At 39.4% G+C, this 19,992-nt stretch overlaps 1 protein-coding gene across 3 annotated transcripts in view; it reads right to left on the reverse strand.

The window, feature by feature from the left end:
* shisal1b (shisa like 1b) overlaps positions 1 to 19,992 on the reverse strand; it is a 48,216-nt gene that overhangs the window by 13,106 nt on the left and 15,118 nt on the right. For 2 of the 3 annotated variants that reach the window (XM_017437818.3, XM_017437817.2), the window contains 3 exons: positions 8,269 to 8,490; positions 4,172 to 4,385; positions 58 to 364 (listed from right to left, as the gene is read on the reverse strand). In XM_017437818.3, the coding sequence (XP_017293307.1) occupies positions 58 to 364; positions 4,172 to 4,385; positions 8,269 to 8,335 (588 nt within the window). In that variant the 5' untranslated portion in view covers positions 8,336 to 8,490. Of the gene's footprint in view, positions 1 to 57; positions 365 to 4,171; positions 4,386 to 8,268; positions 8,491 to 19,992 lie in introns of those variants that run through there. The other variant, XM_017437819.3, reaches the window with a different exon arrangement.

Raw genomic sequence — 19,992 nt, forward strand, 5'->3', positions numbered from 1 at the left:
CCTGGGTGTATGTTTGTGCAGAACTCGTGCCGCCAGCTGTTGTTTGTTTCAGAGGCCTCACCATGCGGTGGATGTGTTGTAGGGCAGGAGCGTGGGGCTGTGGCTCTCCCCCCGGAGGCTGTGTCTGGGCTGGTAGTGGCCGGGGACCATGGGCTGGGCCTGGGCCGGCACGTCGCTCTCCTCGGGCAGAGACCTGTGCCACTGACTCCGAGCCTTCTTCAGCCAGCGGCCCCCCAGACCCCACTTCTCCAGGTAGATCCGACACAGCTCGTAGTTTATGGCTGAGTAGTAGAGGAAGTCCAGTGCCAGCAGCACCATGACGAAGAAGCCGTAGATCCACACGCCAACCAGGGCTGTGTAATTACTGCGGGGAGAGACAGATTTGGAGCATTAACGCAGTTTTGTCTGGAGAAGAAGATGATTAACACTTGTCACACGCTCAGAGCTTTCATGCAGATTTCCTTAAGCTGAGCTCCTAAATCCCAAAGGCTGTGGTGGTGCTGCCAGGTGTGAACGTTTGCTGTTCACTTGGCAACTCCATGATGTTCATCAAATCCTCCCTTGATAAAAAAGTTAAATATATAAATATTTTAAAAACCCCTCCATCTGTTCCATTTGCTGTTTTTAAATTCAGCTCCCAAAATTGGACAAAGAATTTCATTAGCACAAGGGACTCTTTAATCCATCTCGTTCTGGCTCCAACACAGTTTTTCTGCAAAATCTGTGCTTCTTATTTTTCACCTCTCATAAATTTTCGTCACGCATTACATGATCCAGCTGGATTTATGTGGGTCACATTTGAACTCTGTTTTGGTAAAACAACTTCTATAAAAAAAGAAACAAGGTAAATGGGCAAAAATAGCTTCAAGAAAGCAGCTTCCTGGCATCTGAGAAGAAAAAAATCAACAACAAGGAAAACAATAAAACAGAGATATTAAATTATCTCCGGGTGTGACATTTCTGCCTGAAAATGGCACCAAGGGCATTTAGTCGGGGGGAAGATCGCACAAATAGATGAGATGAAAAATGTATTCTGGCTCCAAGGCAGAGATGACGCAGCACATTACTTCAAAAATGGAGATTTATTTGAAAGGAAACGTCTTTTATTTGCAGCACTACACAATTACAGCGATACACTAATGCGCCGATAAAAGTTTTTATGAAGAATGATGTCAAAATGCTTCCAGTGTGAGAACTGTAAATGAAGTAAAACGTATAATGTTGGGAAATGATTTGGCCCCACGGCTATTCGTCTCAGTAAACTCCTTTTAAAACAAACATTTCAGCTACTCGAATGAATTGCTGAATAATTCCACTGCTGCAATGAAATCTGCAAAAACGTATCCTTACCTGCATTTGATTCGATGATTTAGCTATTACCTGCCGCCGTTAAGGGCAGGTGATCATATAACTGCTTATGTCTGTGTGTGTGTGTGTCCGTCCGTCCGTCCATCCATCCATCCATCCATCCATCCATCCATCCATCCATCCATCCATCCATCCATCCATCCATCCATCCATCCATCCATCTGTTATCTGCTGCTTGTTCTGGAGTCGTTTCTCAGGGGCAGCAGCTTGAGCAGAAGCTCAGACATCTCTTTTCACAGCCACCTCTTCCAGGAGGATTCCAAGATATTCCCAGGCCAGCCAAGAGACACAGTATCTCTAGTATGTTCTGGGTCTCCTCCCAGTTGGATATGCCCTGAAACACCTCCCCAGGGAGGTGTCCAGGGGGCATCCTTACCAGATGTCTGAACCACCTCACCTGGCTCCTCTCAATGTGGAGGAGCAGTGGCTCTACTCCGAGTCCCTCACGGATAGCTGAAATTCTCACCCTGTCTCTAAGGCAGAGCCCAGCTCCTGCAGAGAAAACTCATTTCAACTGCTTATATCCTCGATCTTGTAAAATAATGTTTATATATTATGTTAATAAATAATAAGAAAAACCGATTTGATTGATTATCATCTGTTTAACACTGTTCTGCTCTTATTCTCAGATTGTCCATTTTCTTTTTGCACCCTTTATTCACATACTCTTTAACAACATGGACTTCCATTCTTCGTGCAGCATTACTCCAAAGGTCAAAACCACCTTTAATTTTAACACCAGCAGCATGAAATCTTAGCTGTATAATAACATTTTCACCGTGCGGTGTGAGAGGAGAGCAGAGTTGTCATTGTTTTTTTTTGCTTTGCCATTGCTAAATATCAAACACGCGGGCCTATCACCTGTTGAGCCAAGATAAAAGAGTGGCCTGACAGGCCATCCAGAGCCATAAAAAAAGAAATATCACGACCTGCTGCGGGGCAGCGTGAGGAGTTTGAAGCTGCCGCACGCTGGGAGGGCATTAGTGCAAAGAGCTGTGGTTTTGTCACCCAAACCTCCTGCTGAGCGCTCCCATAGAACAAGAGCTACATTTTTCTGTCCTTCATGCAGCTGAAACTACCTTATTCTGCAAGCGACAACCATTTTCTAGTTTATGTATCCTAGCTGTCATATCCTTGTCTGTGTTGTGTAGTTTCTTTGCTAAAAATACCACACAATCCTATAGTTCTCCCATGGCCTCTGTGATACAGTGCTCGACACTTCAATATTTTTTGATATAATAGCCAACACTTAACACCTGAGCTAAAGTGTGATGTGCAGGCATGCCACTTCCAACGTCACTGCTTTTAGCGTCTGCTCTCCACTGGGGTGATTCTGAATGTTTCTGTAGGTGGAGATCAGTGTCAACGAACCTCTTCAACATGAGGCAAACAGCATCAATGAGCGAGGCAGTGAAAAGAGAGTGAACCATCTGTGAATGTGCACATTGAAACCTGTTGGGTTATTTTTTTTTTCATAAAACTGAGTAAATATCATCTGCTTGTTCCATCACAGCTGCAGGCAAACCTTCACACCAACTTCTCTTTCTAATTACATATGGCAAGTAGTTATTGTTTGATGCGGTACTGTGGATTTCTGTGCAATTTTGAGTTGTGTAGCTCCGTTAAAGGTTAAAAAAGATTATTTTACTGACTATTAGGTGTATCTAATGTCCCAATGTGCATTCGGTGTAAAAGAAAAAGCAAATATTTCTCCTCATTCACGCATTCTGTATTTCTGCATTAATGTTGTCAGTACGCAGCGATGGACCGGTGATATGTCCAGGGTGTCCCCCACTTCCTCGCCCAGTGACAGCTGGGACAGGCTCCAGCTCTGCCTTGCAGGCTCAGAGAAAGGTGGACTGAATAAATGTCGACAGTCTTAGTTTGGCCCATTTATGCATATAATTTATGCTTTCTCCGTTTTAAGCCAAAGTTGTGAACACAGTACATTTTTAAGGCATTTAATAAAGCACCGTAGTGTTTCTCTACGATCGATCAGTAAATGTGTGGAAGAGGGGCAATTAAATGATGTGTGGTGAAAGTGGGCCTTCAGACAGTTTTCATAGGGCTGGCCAGATGAGGGGCACAGATATCCTTGGGGTGGCACATCAGGATTAAAAGCCTTAACAGAAACTCAGCAGAAACTAGGGGTCTCTATAAATACTAATTAATCTAAGAAACTGACAGCATATTTATTCAGTGTTTTTCATTTGTGCTGGTAAATATGTGTTAATTGTGTATTTAAAAATAGATATTGTCCAAAAAGACATTAAAACAATTCTCTAATGGCTTTTGGTTTTGATGTACCATCCCAAGATTATCGATGACCCCCCGTTCTGTTCATGACTCAGCTGTCACAGGGTGAGAGGAAAGCAGGTAGGGAAAACATTAACCTGAACATTTGGCGGGGTGCTCCTCACTTTGTCTGCCTAACCAACAAGAATATGATAAAGAAAAGTCACAGGAAAACTCTAGTGACACAAACCGGTGAAACAATGATGACAAAGTAGAATCTAAAAACGAGCAGAACTGCTGTAAAAAAAACCTGACATCCATTGAGAGCAGGGGATTCCCCATTTTTCCTCCTCTGGTGTTGCTAGGAAACAGATGTGTTAGATGATAAAACAGCTTAACATTTGTGGGTTTTTTTATGATTTATGCAAGCTAAAATCCTAAATCGTTAAAAAAAAAACAATTAAAAAATGGCCCAAACCAGATATTTGTCCCATAAAAATATGGTTTATAAAGAGGTCAATGCAGGAGGAAATACCAGCGTTAATTAATTATTTTTTTTTGTACTCACTTGTGTGCGTAACCGTCTGGGGTGGTGGTGAGGTTGACCTGCATGATCGTCTGGAACTCGGTGTCGTTGCAGCAGTACTTGAAGTAGGTGTTGTTGTGGTGACAGCAGAACATGTAGGTCTTGTTGTCGGAGAGGCGCGGGCAGTGGAAGCCAAAGTGGTATCGGCCTTTGTGGTCAGTGTACGGTTCACACACTCGGTAATGAGCTGAGAGGGCTGCAGCACAGGGGAAAGGGGACACCAAACACACACACACACACACAATGTAACTTATGAGCTCTGAGGAAAAAAGTTGGTGTTTATGTTTTGTTTTTTTTCAGGTTCATTGATGAAGTACTGCTTTCCGGAAGAGGCCTTTAAGCAACTATACCGCATTATTCTTTCTGCTTGTTTGGTTGTTTTCTTTGAAAACAGCTGAACTTGCAGAGCTGGAAAAATCAATGTAACGAGCTAAATTCCCATTTTCTGTGAAAATGCGGCGTGACTGCTGAGTGCTGAGGTCGTCGAAGATGCTTAAAACTGTATTGTCAAGCAGAACAGTGTGCTAAAATGAGCAAAACAGTAGCTAAAAGCAAAAAATTAGCAGAGAAAAACTGTAGAGAAAAACTGTAGTTAAAAGTTAAAACTGGCTAAACAATAGCTACAAGCTAAAATGAGCAAAAACCAGTAGCTAAAAGTGAAAATTAGCTAAAAATAACTAAAAGCTAAATTTTGCTAAATAGTAGCTCAAAGTTAAAATTTACTATGAAAAACTTTAAAAGCCAAAATTGGCTGAAATAAAAAAATACCTACTACTTATTTCACCAAAACCAAAAAAGGAAAGAAAAAAAAGATAAATATTAAAAATTAAAAAATGTATAAAAGTTAACAATGCCAAGAGTAATATCACTCATCTCTAGAATGAGTTGGATATTTTGATACTTAATTTGTTAAAAAAAAGCTGCAAATATGATGAAGTATTCAGATACTGGATGGTGTTCTGTTTGATGTTCCAATAAGAGAGAGAGCTAAAGGTAAACCTGCTGACAGAGCTGCTTTATTATAGAAGAAAGAAAATATGAATCAAGTAAATGGTTCTCCATCTTATTTGCATTAATATTAAAGTGTGCAGTGAAGTTCCTTCTGCTTCTGAAGGAAACAAATCTGCGCATACTTGTTTTCCTCCGGAAGAATGAAAGGGTTTTGTTTTGGAAATTGCCAACAAATAAGTGTTTGCACGACAACAAAATCATAAGAATCATCTTCAGAAGCAGCGCAGACTCTGTCTGATAGCAAATGACTAACATTTTCTTTACTAATCAGTGTCGGCTTCTTCGCATTTTTATTTGTAATATCAGAAACAAGGAGAATTGTTGTGAGTGAGGCAGCTGTGCATGTGTGGTGAAAAGAAAAAAAAAACTCACAGAAGACATTTAATCATCTTCTTAATGAGCTCTCAGACTTCCTCATAACCACAACCAGATGGATAAAAACTGCTGATGTTTTTCTCTGTTTTATGACTCATTCTTCAGCTGTTTTTGTTTGATGTTATTCATCCTGTTTTTTCTGTTCTTTTTTTTTTTGAACAGAACAAACAATAGAAAAGAGGTAACAAAAATACCACCTGAACTTCCAAAACCAAAAAAAGAGCTGCTTTTAACCTGCAGCCAGAAATGACCTTACAAAACACACAATAATGGCTATAATTCAGTCAGTTTTACAAATATTGTGCTACAATTTGGTCTGGTTGTGGCTGGGAGTCATTCAAAACACTTACGACCATGTGCTACTTTCTGGACTAAACCTTCGTTCCAAACTTTTGCATCAATTGTTGGAGTCAGCCGTGTCTGTCTGTTACCAAAGTTCCTCATAAACCACAACAAAACATGATCTTAGTCTTAAACTCTGGTATAAAAGATGGTGGGTGATATGCATTCCTGGCTGGGCCTTTGAATGATTCTGTTTCCCTGTGCCTCCTTAATAACAATCAAAGTATGAATGTCAGCTGAAGTGATATTGTGTCATTTTAGCTGTAAGTCTCAAAACATTCATTTTAGTGTCTGAGCCTAAAAAAGCAATCTTGTCGTCATTGAAGGTGTGATTTATTTTAACGGCGACTTTTCCAGAAGTCTTTCAGTAATCTCAGGCAGAGGAGGATCGTCGTTTGAAGGAGAACACTGGCAGTAATGAGAAAAGTGTGGCCAGCTAGCTTCACTTCAAACCCAGTTTAAACAGCAAAGAGGCTCGAATGAAGCCAAAATTTAAGAACGCAGAACTCAAAGACACCTTCTAGTGATTTATAGTCACACCAGGCTTTTTGTCTGAATGAGCTGACGAGAACAAAAGAAGCCCTCGGCTTCTGGAGGCGCACCATAAAGTTCTGAAATGAACCACAGCTGCTTCTGGAGGGGAAATCAGCTGGAAAACACTCCCCACCTGTTTCATGTCATTAACACCTATTTAAAAATTTAGGACACAATTAACAGCTGGGCTCTCACATTATGGTTTGTTTACAACCTGTGGTCTGAAAGTTTTTTCTCTAAGTGGAGCAAACATCTGCACGTCGGTGAGCGCTCACATGTCAAACCCGTTAATTAGCTGCCTCTGTCATATCTGCAGTTTGTTGCTTTTGTTCTGAGGCGTGAACGTCAGTGATCTGTTTCACTCAGAAAAAAATTAAATTGAGGTTTTTTTATTTATTTATTTATTTATTATTTTTTGTTGGATTGTCCAGGAAATGTTTGTTGGATTCGAGAAACATAATACTCAAACTTTTTTATGTGTGCAATGAGCATCTGGAAATATATTTTTAACTTTATTTATCTTTTTAAGACTGGCAAGACTGCCAAAGTTTTAACCAACAATCCTGTGTGACCTGTTAGCGCTCAGCATATATGTTGAGGATGACTCACAGCTACTACCACACCAAATTTCAGCTCAGTATGTGTAAAATTACCTGAACTATAACCATTTATATGTTTTATAAGGCAGATTAACAGTGGTGGCCACCTTGAATCAAGTTGACTCCAAAAGTTAATCAGTTGTAGATATACATCTAATGATTACTTTCTAATAATTTCAATAAAAATCGACCTCTGGTTCATGAGATATTTTGCTAACAGAGATATATGGTTGGCTCAAGCAGTTAAAGAGCTCACACAAAGTGTTAGTGTTCAGAATATGTGTTGGGGATGACTCTAAGCTCCTACCACACCTTTGAGCATTGAGCAGTAACACTGAGAATCACTCAGATCCTATTAATAACAATTATGAGGTTGGATTTTATGACAATACGTCAGAAGTTTGAGTAAAGTTTAACAACCTTTTTAACGGATTCTTGTCTCTCCTTTTTGTTTTTAGAGAAAATAGGTAAAACAAGCCCCTACAGCATGAGATTTTGTACTCCACAAGTCAAGAGAACATAAATGTTGTTTCTTCACACTGTCAGATATAATTAAGACTCAGATATTATTTATATTCTGACCTTTTTCCACTATTAGTTCAACCAATCTGTGCATACAACATTTTTTGCAGCTGTTATTTGGAAAGAGATCATGGTTTCAGGCTCACTTTCTTCTAAAAATGGGTACTAAAAGTAGTCATCAACATAATTTTATCATTAAAGGTAATCATTCTCATTACTTGTCCTGATTTTTTTTTTGGCTCCAACACCATGTCCTCCTCCTGCCCTACTTTCCGAACCGAGGTGCTGTTGTTTTCGTTTTAAACATTGTGCATTTTATATCTCAGAATTAGGTGTCATGTTGGGTTGCGCTGCCTGCACTCCTCATTGTTGCCTACACTGTGTGGCCTCGTTTTGCTGCCTTATTATTCACAGTTTCTCTGACCAAATAAAAGTTTCAGCTGTGAATTTTTATTTTATTTTTTTTTATTGTTACCGCTCTCTCTCTGGTTCAACTTCTGTCAATCAGAAGTCAACATCGATCCTTAAAAAGTCTTCGTTTAGCTCTGAATGGTTCATTCTGAAAAGGAGCGGAGATCCGTCTTGGGGGAAGGGGGCACCCTGAAACTCTCACACGAATGTCTGCGGACGCCTCTAATGAGACAAGTGTGAACTTTTCAGGGACTCGCTGATGGGCACACTCGAACTGTCTCATACCTGCAGTGGACAGCAGGAGGAAGATGACCGTCAGGACATTAAAGGACTGCCGGCTGGTGATAGTCATCTTCTTGTCCTCATGTGGGAAGGTGGGAGGGAGCTGCAGGGGTGAGGGGAGGTGGAGAGGGGGAGGGATGGTTCGGTTTTAGCTGGATGTGGGCATCCTCTGCCTGCTGACAGCTCCTCTCACATGGCTGCCGCTGCTGCTGGGAGACAGCACTCCTGATGGGAACAAGACAAGCAGGGAGAGAAAAAGATTAAGATATTTGATTTGGGTTTCTGGACGTTCTGCCCAACTGTGTGGACAGCTCGTCTGGCTGTGAGCAACAGTGAAGCCTTCCTAAATGTGTCCCACTGCTTACGTAACTGAATTGCTGGGCATTTGGTTTAATTGAAATGGACACTTTGACAACAGTTAGGTTGTTTACCCCTAACTATAAATCCCAGTAACCTAAATGGATCAGCTGCAAGGTAACAAAAAACCAATGGCAGGTGAGGAGACTCCTGGGTGATTACAATGGATCCTGTGTATCCTAACATTCAAGTGGATTTCATTTTGACACATACCACCTACATAAACATTGTTTCAGAACACCATGACTTCCTGATGACAGCTGCCTCCCCTGCAGGACACCAGACCCAACAATACCACGAAACCTGGTCAGGACTGGTTGAGGGAACACTCACCTACTAAAACAGGCCCAGTCTACAGAGGCCTTACACAGACCCAAAGGACGTGCTGACAAACAGTACCGGACATCATCACGGAAGTCAGTGGGACTTCAGGAAAATGCAATGTGATCTGATGTTAATTACAGAGAAAAACATGGAAGCTGATAGTCTGTGTAAGATCACAGGAGTAAAAATCAAAAATACAAGCCAGCACACAAATCAGTATGTGGAAGATTAGGTTTCAGATCATAAATTAATGATTAAATAAGCATTTATTTGGGTATAAAGTGCAATTTTTTCTACTATAATTGATGTTTTAATACATTTGAAATTGCTCTAGCTTTTCAAAAATTAGGATTATTTGTTTTCAAGATGTCTTTTGATTGTAAAATTATGCATCCAGTAAACAAGGACTCTAATATTACATTTTAAACACATTTTCATGCTGATCGAGGCATTGCAGCGCTGCAAGATATTAAAGTCAGATGTGATTAAAGTGCGAATCGCCCACTGCCTTGCATTCCAGGGTTTTAAAGAAAGATCTCTGAATATGTGATGTGGAATAATCTCAGTTACTGCCACACACCAAATTTTAGTCAAATATGTCTGAAACTGGCTGAGTTAAAGCCATTTTTGTGTTTGCTAGGCCTAAATAGCTGTGGTGGCCATCTTGCATTGGGTCCAAAAGTTGAACAGATGTAGGCGTGCATCCAACAGTTACTTCCTAAAGGTTTCAATAAAATCTGTCCACTGGTTCATGAGACATGACAGACAGACAGACAAATGAACACAGACACACACTCAGGCAGTCACATGATCGCCCTGCCCTTCACCACCATGGTTGTTAAAAATGAATGTCAAATATATTTTTATTTACGTGCCTCTGATACAAGATTATGCCAAATGTAGATGGCTAAAACAGAATTAAACATACATGGATGTGCAATTCTACAGCTCTGCTTGGACATGAAAATGCTGCTGGTGCAGTAAAAGTATGGCGCGTTCTTAGCAAAAGTAATGTTTGTATCAAATATTTAATGAACTACATAGAATCTGCTCCTTCAGCACAGTGTGGAGTTTAACTTTGCCTATAAATGATGCATTGTGGGAGTTGGCGAATTCCTCCTCTTCCACAGTGTTACTGTTCATTTACCACTCGAAGCTCCGTCACTGTCACTTGTCCACTGATGATAAGTGAGATTAATGGGCTAGCTGCACAATCTGCTTAGACCTGCTTGTTTCTGTTCAGGGACTAACTCTTTCCTTAAACAGCACCAAAAGAAACTTTTAGTTTCTGCATTTCTTTATGTTAAGGCATCAAAAACTCAGTGAATTATCTGCGTGCGTAATGTGTCTCGGTGTGTCAGCTTTATTGAAGTAAACTATTATTGACTTTAATGAAAGACGGCAAGTGCAGTCCCCACACATGCTGCAGCAACTAAGCATATCTATACCAAAACATGTTTCTGACAGAAACTCTTAAATATGTCAAAAATCTGCTTGTAGAAATGACCCCTAAAGCCTTCAGGGCTTTAGCTGCATGTATACGTAACGAGATGTTAACAACCTCTCAGCACGACTTTCAGGGAAAGCATTGCACAGCCTGACTTTTGAATTATTAAGGAGGCAATGACAGCTGACAGGAAAAAGAAAACCACTTATAGAAGAGCAACAACAAGAGTGCAGAAGCGGGCAATAAATAAAGTCTGTTTATTGCCCTCCGCTGAAGGTAAAAGGCCCATAATGTTTTTGCCCGTGTTTGTTTGACTTGTTTGCAAAATATCTGATGAATCACTTAAAGGGTTTTATTAAAATATTTAGAAGGTAACCATTGTATGTACACCTAGACCCATCTACATTTTGGAGTCAACCTCATTTAAGGTGGCCCACACTGCTAAGCAACCTTTGAAAGTATAAAAATGGCTATAATTTTACGGCTATTGATCTGAAACTGTATGTGGCAGTAGCTGCAAGTCATTCATAACACATACTGGGAGTGCTACACATTGCACAACGTCTTTGCTTAGAACTTTGTCATTAAATATGAGCAATATATCTAATGAACCATTGGATGAATTTTAATGAAATTCCCAGAAGGCAACTATTGGACAACCCAGTCGAAGATGGCTGCCTCAGCTAATCCACCTTATAAAGCACATACACAGCTAAAACCTAATCGGTCTTACCAATATAAAGCCAAGATTTGGTGTGGTAGTTGCTGAGAGACATCCTCAACAGGTACCCTGAGATCATCGCAGGAGATATCACGTAAGAAAGCATATAACGTTATTTACAAGGTTTGACCAAAAAGGCTACGGACTCCCATCGTAAAATGATCTTACTTTAAACTTTGGCATGAAAGTGGTGAGCAATATGAATTCCTTTGAGGAATGCTTGACCTTTGATTGCGTGATGTTTCCCTAAATCCTCAAAGTTTAGTCAGCTGCAGACAGATATATTCATTTAAAAGAAACTGCAAAAATGTTCATGTGAAAATAGGAGTGAAATATATTGCTTTTATTTAAAAAATAAAATATGACATGCCCAATCTGTTACATTTTTTTCATGTTTAAAATACACTTTTGTGCCTAAGAAAAATCCAACAGTGATGCATGTAGTCATGATGCAGAACACATGGTTGCATTTTTAACCTTGGCTCTCTGACAGAAGAGGCATAGCTGCCACTCTGTTGCAAATTTTGAAACAAAGTGGCCTCATGCTGCAAGCATAAAATACCAAACAGGAAGGAACTCTGAGCTAAAGTGAGCCCATGTTCAGAAGGGAAAAGGCTTTGATTGGATTCTTACTGTGAGACTGAAGCACTATATTTTTTTCTGAAGTGTGTAGACTGTAAGTTAGTTAGCAGGTTTAAATAACCACATTTTTTTACAGTTACAGACAAGCGTTCATTTAAAGTGAAGGAGATGATGATGCAGTTATAGTGAAGAGGCAACAAAATCACCCTCAGTGAAAGAAATCAGTAAAAAAATGTGACTGTTTGATTTAGGTGTTAGTGAATGAAGATTTGTCATGTATGGACTCTAAAGTATGGTGGTTATATTTTTATGTTGCTGGTTGGAGTTTATCACATTTGTTTTCTTTTCCTTGTACTGATTTATGGTTTTGTCTCATGGCTCTCTGCTTGGTTTCATTTTGCTTCATTGTTAGTTGAGTTACGTTCTTGTCTCAACCACTAGTCATCTTAAGCTGTCCCTTTTTCCAGCCAATCAGCCCTTCCTGTGTATATATAACCCTTACTTGTCAGATCTTAGGTTTGCTCCTGTCATATTTCCTGATTCTCTTTGTTTTGAGTATTTCTCATGAGCCTCAGTTTGGTGAAAAATAGGTGCATTTGAACCAAACCATTAGGAAAGCTCTCTGAGGGTTACCGTAATTACACATAATTACCTACCCATTTTCTTTCACACTGCCAGGGGAACACTGTGACTGCATAACGCTTGGCCAATGGTCAATGCCACCAGTCCACTTACACACGTGACATTCACCAACAGCAACAGTGACAACAACAACAATAGGGGACTCCACAGTTAGAGCTGTGTGTTGTGGGTTTTTGGCTGAAATGTTTAAGTGAAGTTTATAAGAGCACTACAAATATTCAGAAGGAGTTATGGAACCCAAGTTTTTTTTTGACAGATCAGTCTACTTTGTTCTCCGCACTTTCAAACAAGAGCACTTCATAGCAGAAAATGGCAACAATGTGAATGCAGTTTTATTAGTGTGGATGCTGGAAAAGTATTCAATTTACTTGGTCAATCAACGTATGTTTATGTATGCACTCATCCCTCTTACATCACTCAAGAGCAGGGCTAAACAATATATCACAAATTTATCTTTGTTGTAATATCAGTGAGTGCTAAATCAATATTACAATGCCTTGTTAGACTGCAATAAATCTTGTTTTTTCCTCATAGTCCCATTAATTTTAAGTACTATGCATTCATGTTCTTGATGCAAATAATAGTTTTGGTCAGTCCATGGATTCTCACTGGCCTTGATGCTCACACCTGCCTTAGATGATAATAATAACAGAAGAGAAAGTGAGATAATTGTGCAACTGATGCTGTCATTGCAGTATTAAACAATAACATTGTGCATTGCAAGTTTTTTTTAATATCGTGCAGCCACACTCAGAGAGTCCTTACTGAGCCAAAAAAAGCGCTCATTGTGAAACAGGAGCTAAAAAGACCCAATAAATGTAGTTATAAGGACAAGGAACAACCACAGTACCGCAAAATAAACCAACCAACAATCAGTTACCTCAAATGATTATAAGAACTGAGAAGTAGCTCCCTGCAGTCTGAAAGCCCTCAAAGTGCTTTTATTTTTGTGTGCATATTTGTTTTATTCCACAGCCTGCCTGTCTGCTGCCTCCTGCATACCTGCATTCGGGTCCTTCCGTCAACATCATGACAAAGCAATTAACTGATCAGGAAATCACCTTAAATTTAAACAGATTTTTAGTTATTCAAAAGAACACTGCCTGCTGACTGATGAACCAGTTACAACATGTTACACAGCCAAAAAAAGCTCTTGGCAATTTTTACATTGTTTGTCAGTTTAGAAATGTTACGACATGTCTCACCTACCCAAATGTAGCATGCATAAGTAGATTATTATTTCATTGCGATGATCTGAAAGAAGCTTAAGGCAGCCACATTCCTGTGAATTTAGCCGTTTTTTATGCCGTCGCTTCAAATGTGTAAAACAATAGGACACCAATTAGGCAGCAGCAGGATAAAACCACCAGTTAACGAGTCGCCCCTGTCATAAGGAGTGCACTGGTCTGTCTTACGGCAAAGAAATATCTCTTTTTCATGTACTAAAATGATCCTAGTGTGATCAAAGCTGGTATAAGTCTACTAAATGCGCACACACAGAGTTCATGAGCATCAGAGTGGGATCTCTGCTGGCCTAATAAGAGCAAATGTACGAGGACCTCCTTTCTCGGTGTTGCTCAATCATCTTGACTCTGAATCACACACAGCTCCTCACTAATTATTTAGCTGATTTACAACCTTGACTGCAAGTTTAGTGAATATACGAGAGCGTCTGCTTAATGAAGTCTCAGTGGATAAACAAATGTGTTGAAAGAAGCCGAAGATGTGCAAACGCCTTGGAGAATTCGATTCGCAGTCAGTTGTTGTACCTGCTGGAGCTCCTTCTGGTTAATATGTTTCTTTTCTGCAGTCCAGAAATCATGGACGGATGGTTGCACAGGACCAAACTGATCCATTACTGTGAACTCCATGCGTACAGGAGCACTGCAGGGCTCGTCTGCAGGAGCCTTTTAACACGTCCCTGATCAGAAAAGCTCTTTGTTCCTCGAAAAGCCAGGCAGCTCGCGTCCCAGGAGGCTTGTTAGACTGGCATTATAAATATATTTTTCTCCACTTTTGATATTTGTGGTTGAACTTTATTGGCTATATGTAAAATGTAAAATACTGCAAGGAATCCTCACCATTTCAAATATCGTTTCACGAGACATCTTTTTTCTTTTGTCTTTGTTTTCAAATGGAGTTGCATTATCGTTACACTTTTTCCTGTGTTATAAGAGGTTTTGCAAAAGGGCAAGGTTCACGGTGCAGTGCTTGTTTGCAGAGAAGAAGTGCTTGTTTGCAAAGTTTGCCTAATGAGCCTGATGGTGGTGAGGCAGAACATGTACTGCAAATACACAGAAGTGCACGGAGACAGGCGCATCCAGCGCCGTACACGGTGCAAAGCTCCGTGCCACTGAAAATAAAACTCACAGCAGCTGAACAGACCCGTAGAGAGGCTAGTTCCGTTATGTTTATATCTCAGCTCAAACTAAACTATCCATAAAGACCAGCATTTTATTAGGCTTCTTAAGTGCAAATGTATATAAAAAAAAGTTTCCAAACTTTTTATGATTTTCCAATGTTCAGAGAGCTAATTAATGTCTCTGCATATTTCTGTTGCTAGAGAGAAGAAATGGATACGAAGTGACCAATTACTGCGGCAACCACTGTGAAACTAACACACTTTTCATCACAACACAGCAGGAGACCCAAATCTGTCAGTGGCCTGATGAGGGAATGTGCAGTGGAATATTTTGGGCTATTTGGAGATCAGACACAGTGATACGCTGGTCATGTTAGTGAAACAGCCTTGTCTAAGTTTTACTTTTGTTCAGATCTAAACTTTAAATCACTGGGCATGTTAAAATGCTTTCTGAAAATCTATTTATTTTCCCACAATGAGGTTTTAGTTCAAAGCTGCAAGGTTTTCTCCGCGCAGCGTAACTTTATTTTTAGAGCAAACATTCAGGCCAGTCACTTTGAGTATTCACAAACATTCTTTCTTTCCTGTGAATGATCGTCGCTGGATATTTATGCGCCCGCTTTTGCTTGTTATTAAGTTTTCCCCAGAACACACGGACGCACTTCCCGTCGCTGCCTTGCCCTTAATCCATGTTAATGTGCTGAATCAATCACCCAAAAACTCTTGAACCCATGAGCATGCAGGAGTGAAGTACAGTTTAGAGATGAGCCTCCCACTTCACACAGGGAGATGAATGAGCATTAACTAACCGAGTGTTGGGGCTGCTGATGGGCTTGTGGCCAAATGCTGATCAGCGCTGAGCCTAATTAACGCTCCCTTTGACTGTCATCATAATAAATTGGGTTTCATTCACTCTGGACGACATTAGAGCCTCACTCAAAAGCTCGACAGAGCGTCATAACAATATGAGCCTAAGTTGGGATATTCAGATCTGTGATTCAATGACAATGATTAACGTAGAGGGGATGAATTATGTGCAACACAGCTGATTAAGAGAGGCTGATGTAGTTCAAACTGTTGAATTGTTGACATGCAAACAATCTCATAGCATCACAAATACATATTTACTCCCCTAATTCTATATATTTACATAAAAAGTAAAGCCAACAGCAAAGTTTCCTGTGTACATGATGATGTACAGAAAACATATGACATGCCCATTTAGGTGTAAGGTAAGGTAAACCTGTAATAGTAGCAATTTGTTTTGCAGCCAGCAGAGAATAGGTACGGTAAATAACAACGAACAACTGACAGGAGTCCGATTTTTTTTTTTCTTTAAAGGCATAGTTTAAATTTTTTTAAGTGGTTTTGTAGACAGTTGTTATCAGTAATCTGTATCTTACTTCCAGTAGAAATTGATTGAAACATTATCAGTTTGGAGGAACAGGTCACCATGTAAAGATTTGGCAGTTGTTTTATGCTAAATGTGCTTCTTGATGGAACCTGGGCTCAATCTCACAGCCTTGGGTTTCTGAGACCACAGCACTGATCACTGAGTTACCGCAATCCAATTTTTTGGTTCTAAATGAAGGATGAAATGTACAGCAAGACTTCTTAAAACAGCTCTATTCTCAAAGGTCTCACAGCAATTCATTTTAACACTACTTTATAAATTTGTACACTCCTGTCACTTTTAACACTGCCTTTGGTCTCTGATGTGAAAATTGCATAATGAAATGAAACATGTTAAGCATGGCCACAAATGTCTCATGTAAAAGTGAGTCGATGTAAAGCTCAATAAAGTACTTTTCAATTGAACTGTCATGGAATGTTTATTTTTTATTATACCATGCCATGCCATGCAATGTGTCGAGAAACAAGTATTTAATCCTTTCAGAGGAATTTCACCTCACTACTTCGTTTCCCTCATCGGAACTTTGATGTTGCAGAAAAGACAGACACACAGAACAAGTGTCTGACCAGAGGTTCAATCATTATTCACACATTTATTAAACATTGAGCTGAATGGAGACAGACAACTCACCAAACCCTGTCAAACATGCCAAAAATCATGAGTTGTGTCTCGGGTAGTTCCCCTTTCACCTTCTTTTTATACTATAAACCAATCCCAAGACCAGGGTTTCTGCACACAAACAGCTGCAGCAGCTTATTTTTCCGTCTCAAGGATGGCTATCTAATCTCACTCGCCCATGTCATAATGTCCTGGAGCCTTCGGCCTCCCTCACCCCACTTACACAGCTTTTCTTTTGTGATTCTGCCCCATTTTCTCTTTTCAGTTAATTAAGCACATATGTTTTATTTTAATAATTGGTTTGTACGTTTATTTTATCATAAGCTAAGCGTAACATCATTTTAGCAATCAAAGTTTGATTATACTTCACACATGCCATGCCATACCATACCATACCATCAATTTCAGTATCCTACACTGGGTTTCCATCACTGGATAGTTTCTCTCGCTGGTTGTTCTTAGGCCTTGTCCACTCAGAAAACCAATTTTTCCATATTGATTTTTTAATTAATCTTTTCTAAAAATATCCTCACGAACATAACACAATTTCAAGAAATGTTTTCATCCACACAGAAGTACAGAAAACAACGCAAAACTCTGTTTTAACAATGCCAAGCCTGTTTGTGGCGCTGTAACGCTGCTACGAAAATACACCAAAAAGCAGGAAACGAGGAGAATGTGCATAAAGCTTGCATGCTGAGTACAAAATGTAGGCAGAAAAAGAAGGAGAGAACAGTCTTGGCTTGTAGGCTAGATTAGAGGTAAGGCTATGACATTATAGTTTTCAAAAGCTTGTGCTTTTGCTGTCTACACAAAAACACAGGAGTGGTATTTCAATTTTTTTCTATCTGGAACCTGTTTTTTAACAAAATAGTGTTTTGGGTCTCCTGAAATGCCCCCTGATATTCCAAATTAAAAAATCTCTGAGTGATATCTACTGCAGGTAAGATATTGATAACAACACCATAGAAAACATCACTTTAAATAATTTGAGCTACTGTATATCTTTGAGGTTTGAGTAAAAGTCATTTTCCGCAGCTCTGACAGGACAATTAGCATACATGTTATAGCAAAACAAAAATTTAATATTTGTTCATTTTTTTCCCCTGCTTTTGGATGGAAACCCATTCTAAAAATATAGATAATGGACATGAACATGGACAGTTTGTGCCTTAGGTGGATATTCTTACTGTGAGGCAACAGCTCTAACCGTGCCGCCCAAAATTGGACCTGATGGCATTAAAATAAACTAAACTACCAAAGTCTTATTTTCAATTAGAAGAATAGTATGTCATAATTGTATGAATTAAAACAAGTCATTTAGTTAAACTTTAACTGCACATAATCATTCAGATAAATCTTGCACAAGTGGTCATAAATGTCTCTCCTGTGATTTTATTCTGGCATCTGTTTAAAACCAACTCATGAAGCTCAGCCAGTGTAATAATAACTGCTGCTTGTGTTTGTGCTGGATCACTGTGATCACACAGCTGCAGAACTCAACATAAATTTGGCTGATGAATGAATAAAAGTGCTCCTTCGGTTTATATGACACTGAATAAATTTTCCAGATCAAATATTCTAAATAAAGCCCGGAGACAGCGGTAACAGCGTGTTTTGGTCCGGTGAATTGATGTCGCCTGGGAGACAGTTACGTCACAGAGGCCATGGGGAAGAATGTACCACTTTATAATTAGCGCACACAGTGTGTTATACAGGAAATTAAAAAAGTCCATCTTTTAAAGGGAGGAAAAACACAGCATGGTTACCATAGAGCTCGTTGGGCCCAGTCTGAACAGTTTGGCAGCATAACGAGCTCAACCATTGTTCGGTGATTCTACCATGCTGCATGGGTGGTCTGTTTCTTGTTTTTGTTTGTTTTCGACTTCTTTCTAGTTAGTCAGCTTAACTGAAGAAGACGAAAAGTAATATAACGACCAGTAGACACAATCTGTCACTATCTGCTAAAAGCTATCATGTTGATGAAAAACATTCTATTTACTAAATTAACTTAGCCTTAACTCTGCATTAATTGGGTTCTGAATGACAGATTTGAAATGTGCCGCACCTAATCAACATGTGCCAACACAAAAATGGCTACAGCTAAACTAAACTAACTAAAACTGGATGTGGTTGTAGTTGGGAGTCATTCACAACACATATTCTGAGTGTGACATCTCGTAATATAGCATGACATTGTGCAAAATGGTATTTTCAAGGTATAACCAAAACAGCTACAAGTCAGTCATTTCATTTGTCCAAATAATTAGCTTAAAACATGGCAATGCACTTGTACAGAAGGCAACATCAGTCTAGAAATAAAACTTTTGCTGTCTGATTTAAAAGAAAAAGATCTTAGGCATCATTTAGTTCAGCTTACTATAATTGTGCAGCCATATTTCAAGACTAATTAATGACTAAAATCACACTGTATGAGATGGGAAAATTAATCTAAAAACACATTTTTAACCTGCGCAAAATCTGTGAAAATGGCTGGTTTATTAAACCTTAACGCTTCGGGACAAAAGTCTCTTCCTGACTACATGAGAATTTGGGTACTTCTTTCATCAGTAATTTTTTTGCATGGCAATAAATATATGCATGCAGACTGTGGAGAAGGAGCTAATGAGACAGCTACTGGAGTCTGATAAGTTGAATTTATTATACAATCAGGGTCCCAGAGTCAGCTGGGGGATGTGAATTCTTGGAACCTCATCTGAAATGATCAGGTTGTTTCCATGTCGTGCAGAATAAATGAACCTGGCTCCCTTGGTGCCACATGTGGCTTTGCATTAAAACCATTTATTTGATGGGATACACAGTGTGCTGTATCATATTTGTGTGCATGCTGGTTCAGCATTTTAGCCAGTCATGCATCAAAATGATCAGCTCATTCAGGAGATAGATGGATGATATGACTATTGGTTTTTAGTAACTTTTACACTTTTTGAAAATATTTAGCTATATTCACAAATATTTTCCAGAAAGAAATACATTAAGATCTCTTTCATTCCTTCAGAAACTTGTTCTTTACAAAATCTGCTTCAGGATACTACTTTTAGGTTTTAGCTACCATTCTGTTACTTTTAGTTTTGACCTAGCCTTTTGATAGTTTTAGCTTTTAGCTGTCATTCACTTTGTCGCCACGTTTTGGATACTTTTAGCTAGCTCTTTTCCACTACTACTGTTGGTTTTTAGCTAGCGTGTTGTTTCTTTTAGTTCATGTTTTGGTCCATTTTTTGTCAGTCTTCTTCTTATTT

Source organism: Kryptolebias marmoratus, linkage group LG11, assembly GCF_001649575.2.
Source record: "Kryptolebias marmoratus isolate JLee-2015 linkage group LG11, ASM164957v2, whole genome shotgun sequence".
Classification (NCBI taxonomy): Eukaryota; Metazoa; Chordata; class Actinopteri; order Cyprinodontiformes; family Rivulidae; genus Kryptolebias; species Kryptolebias marmoratus.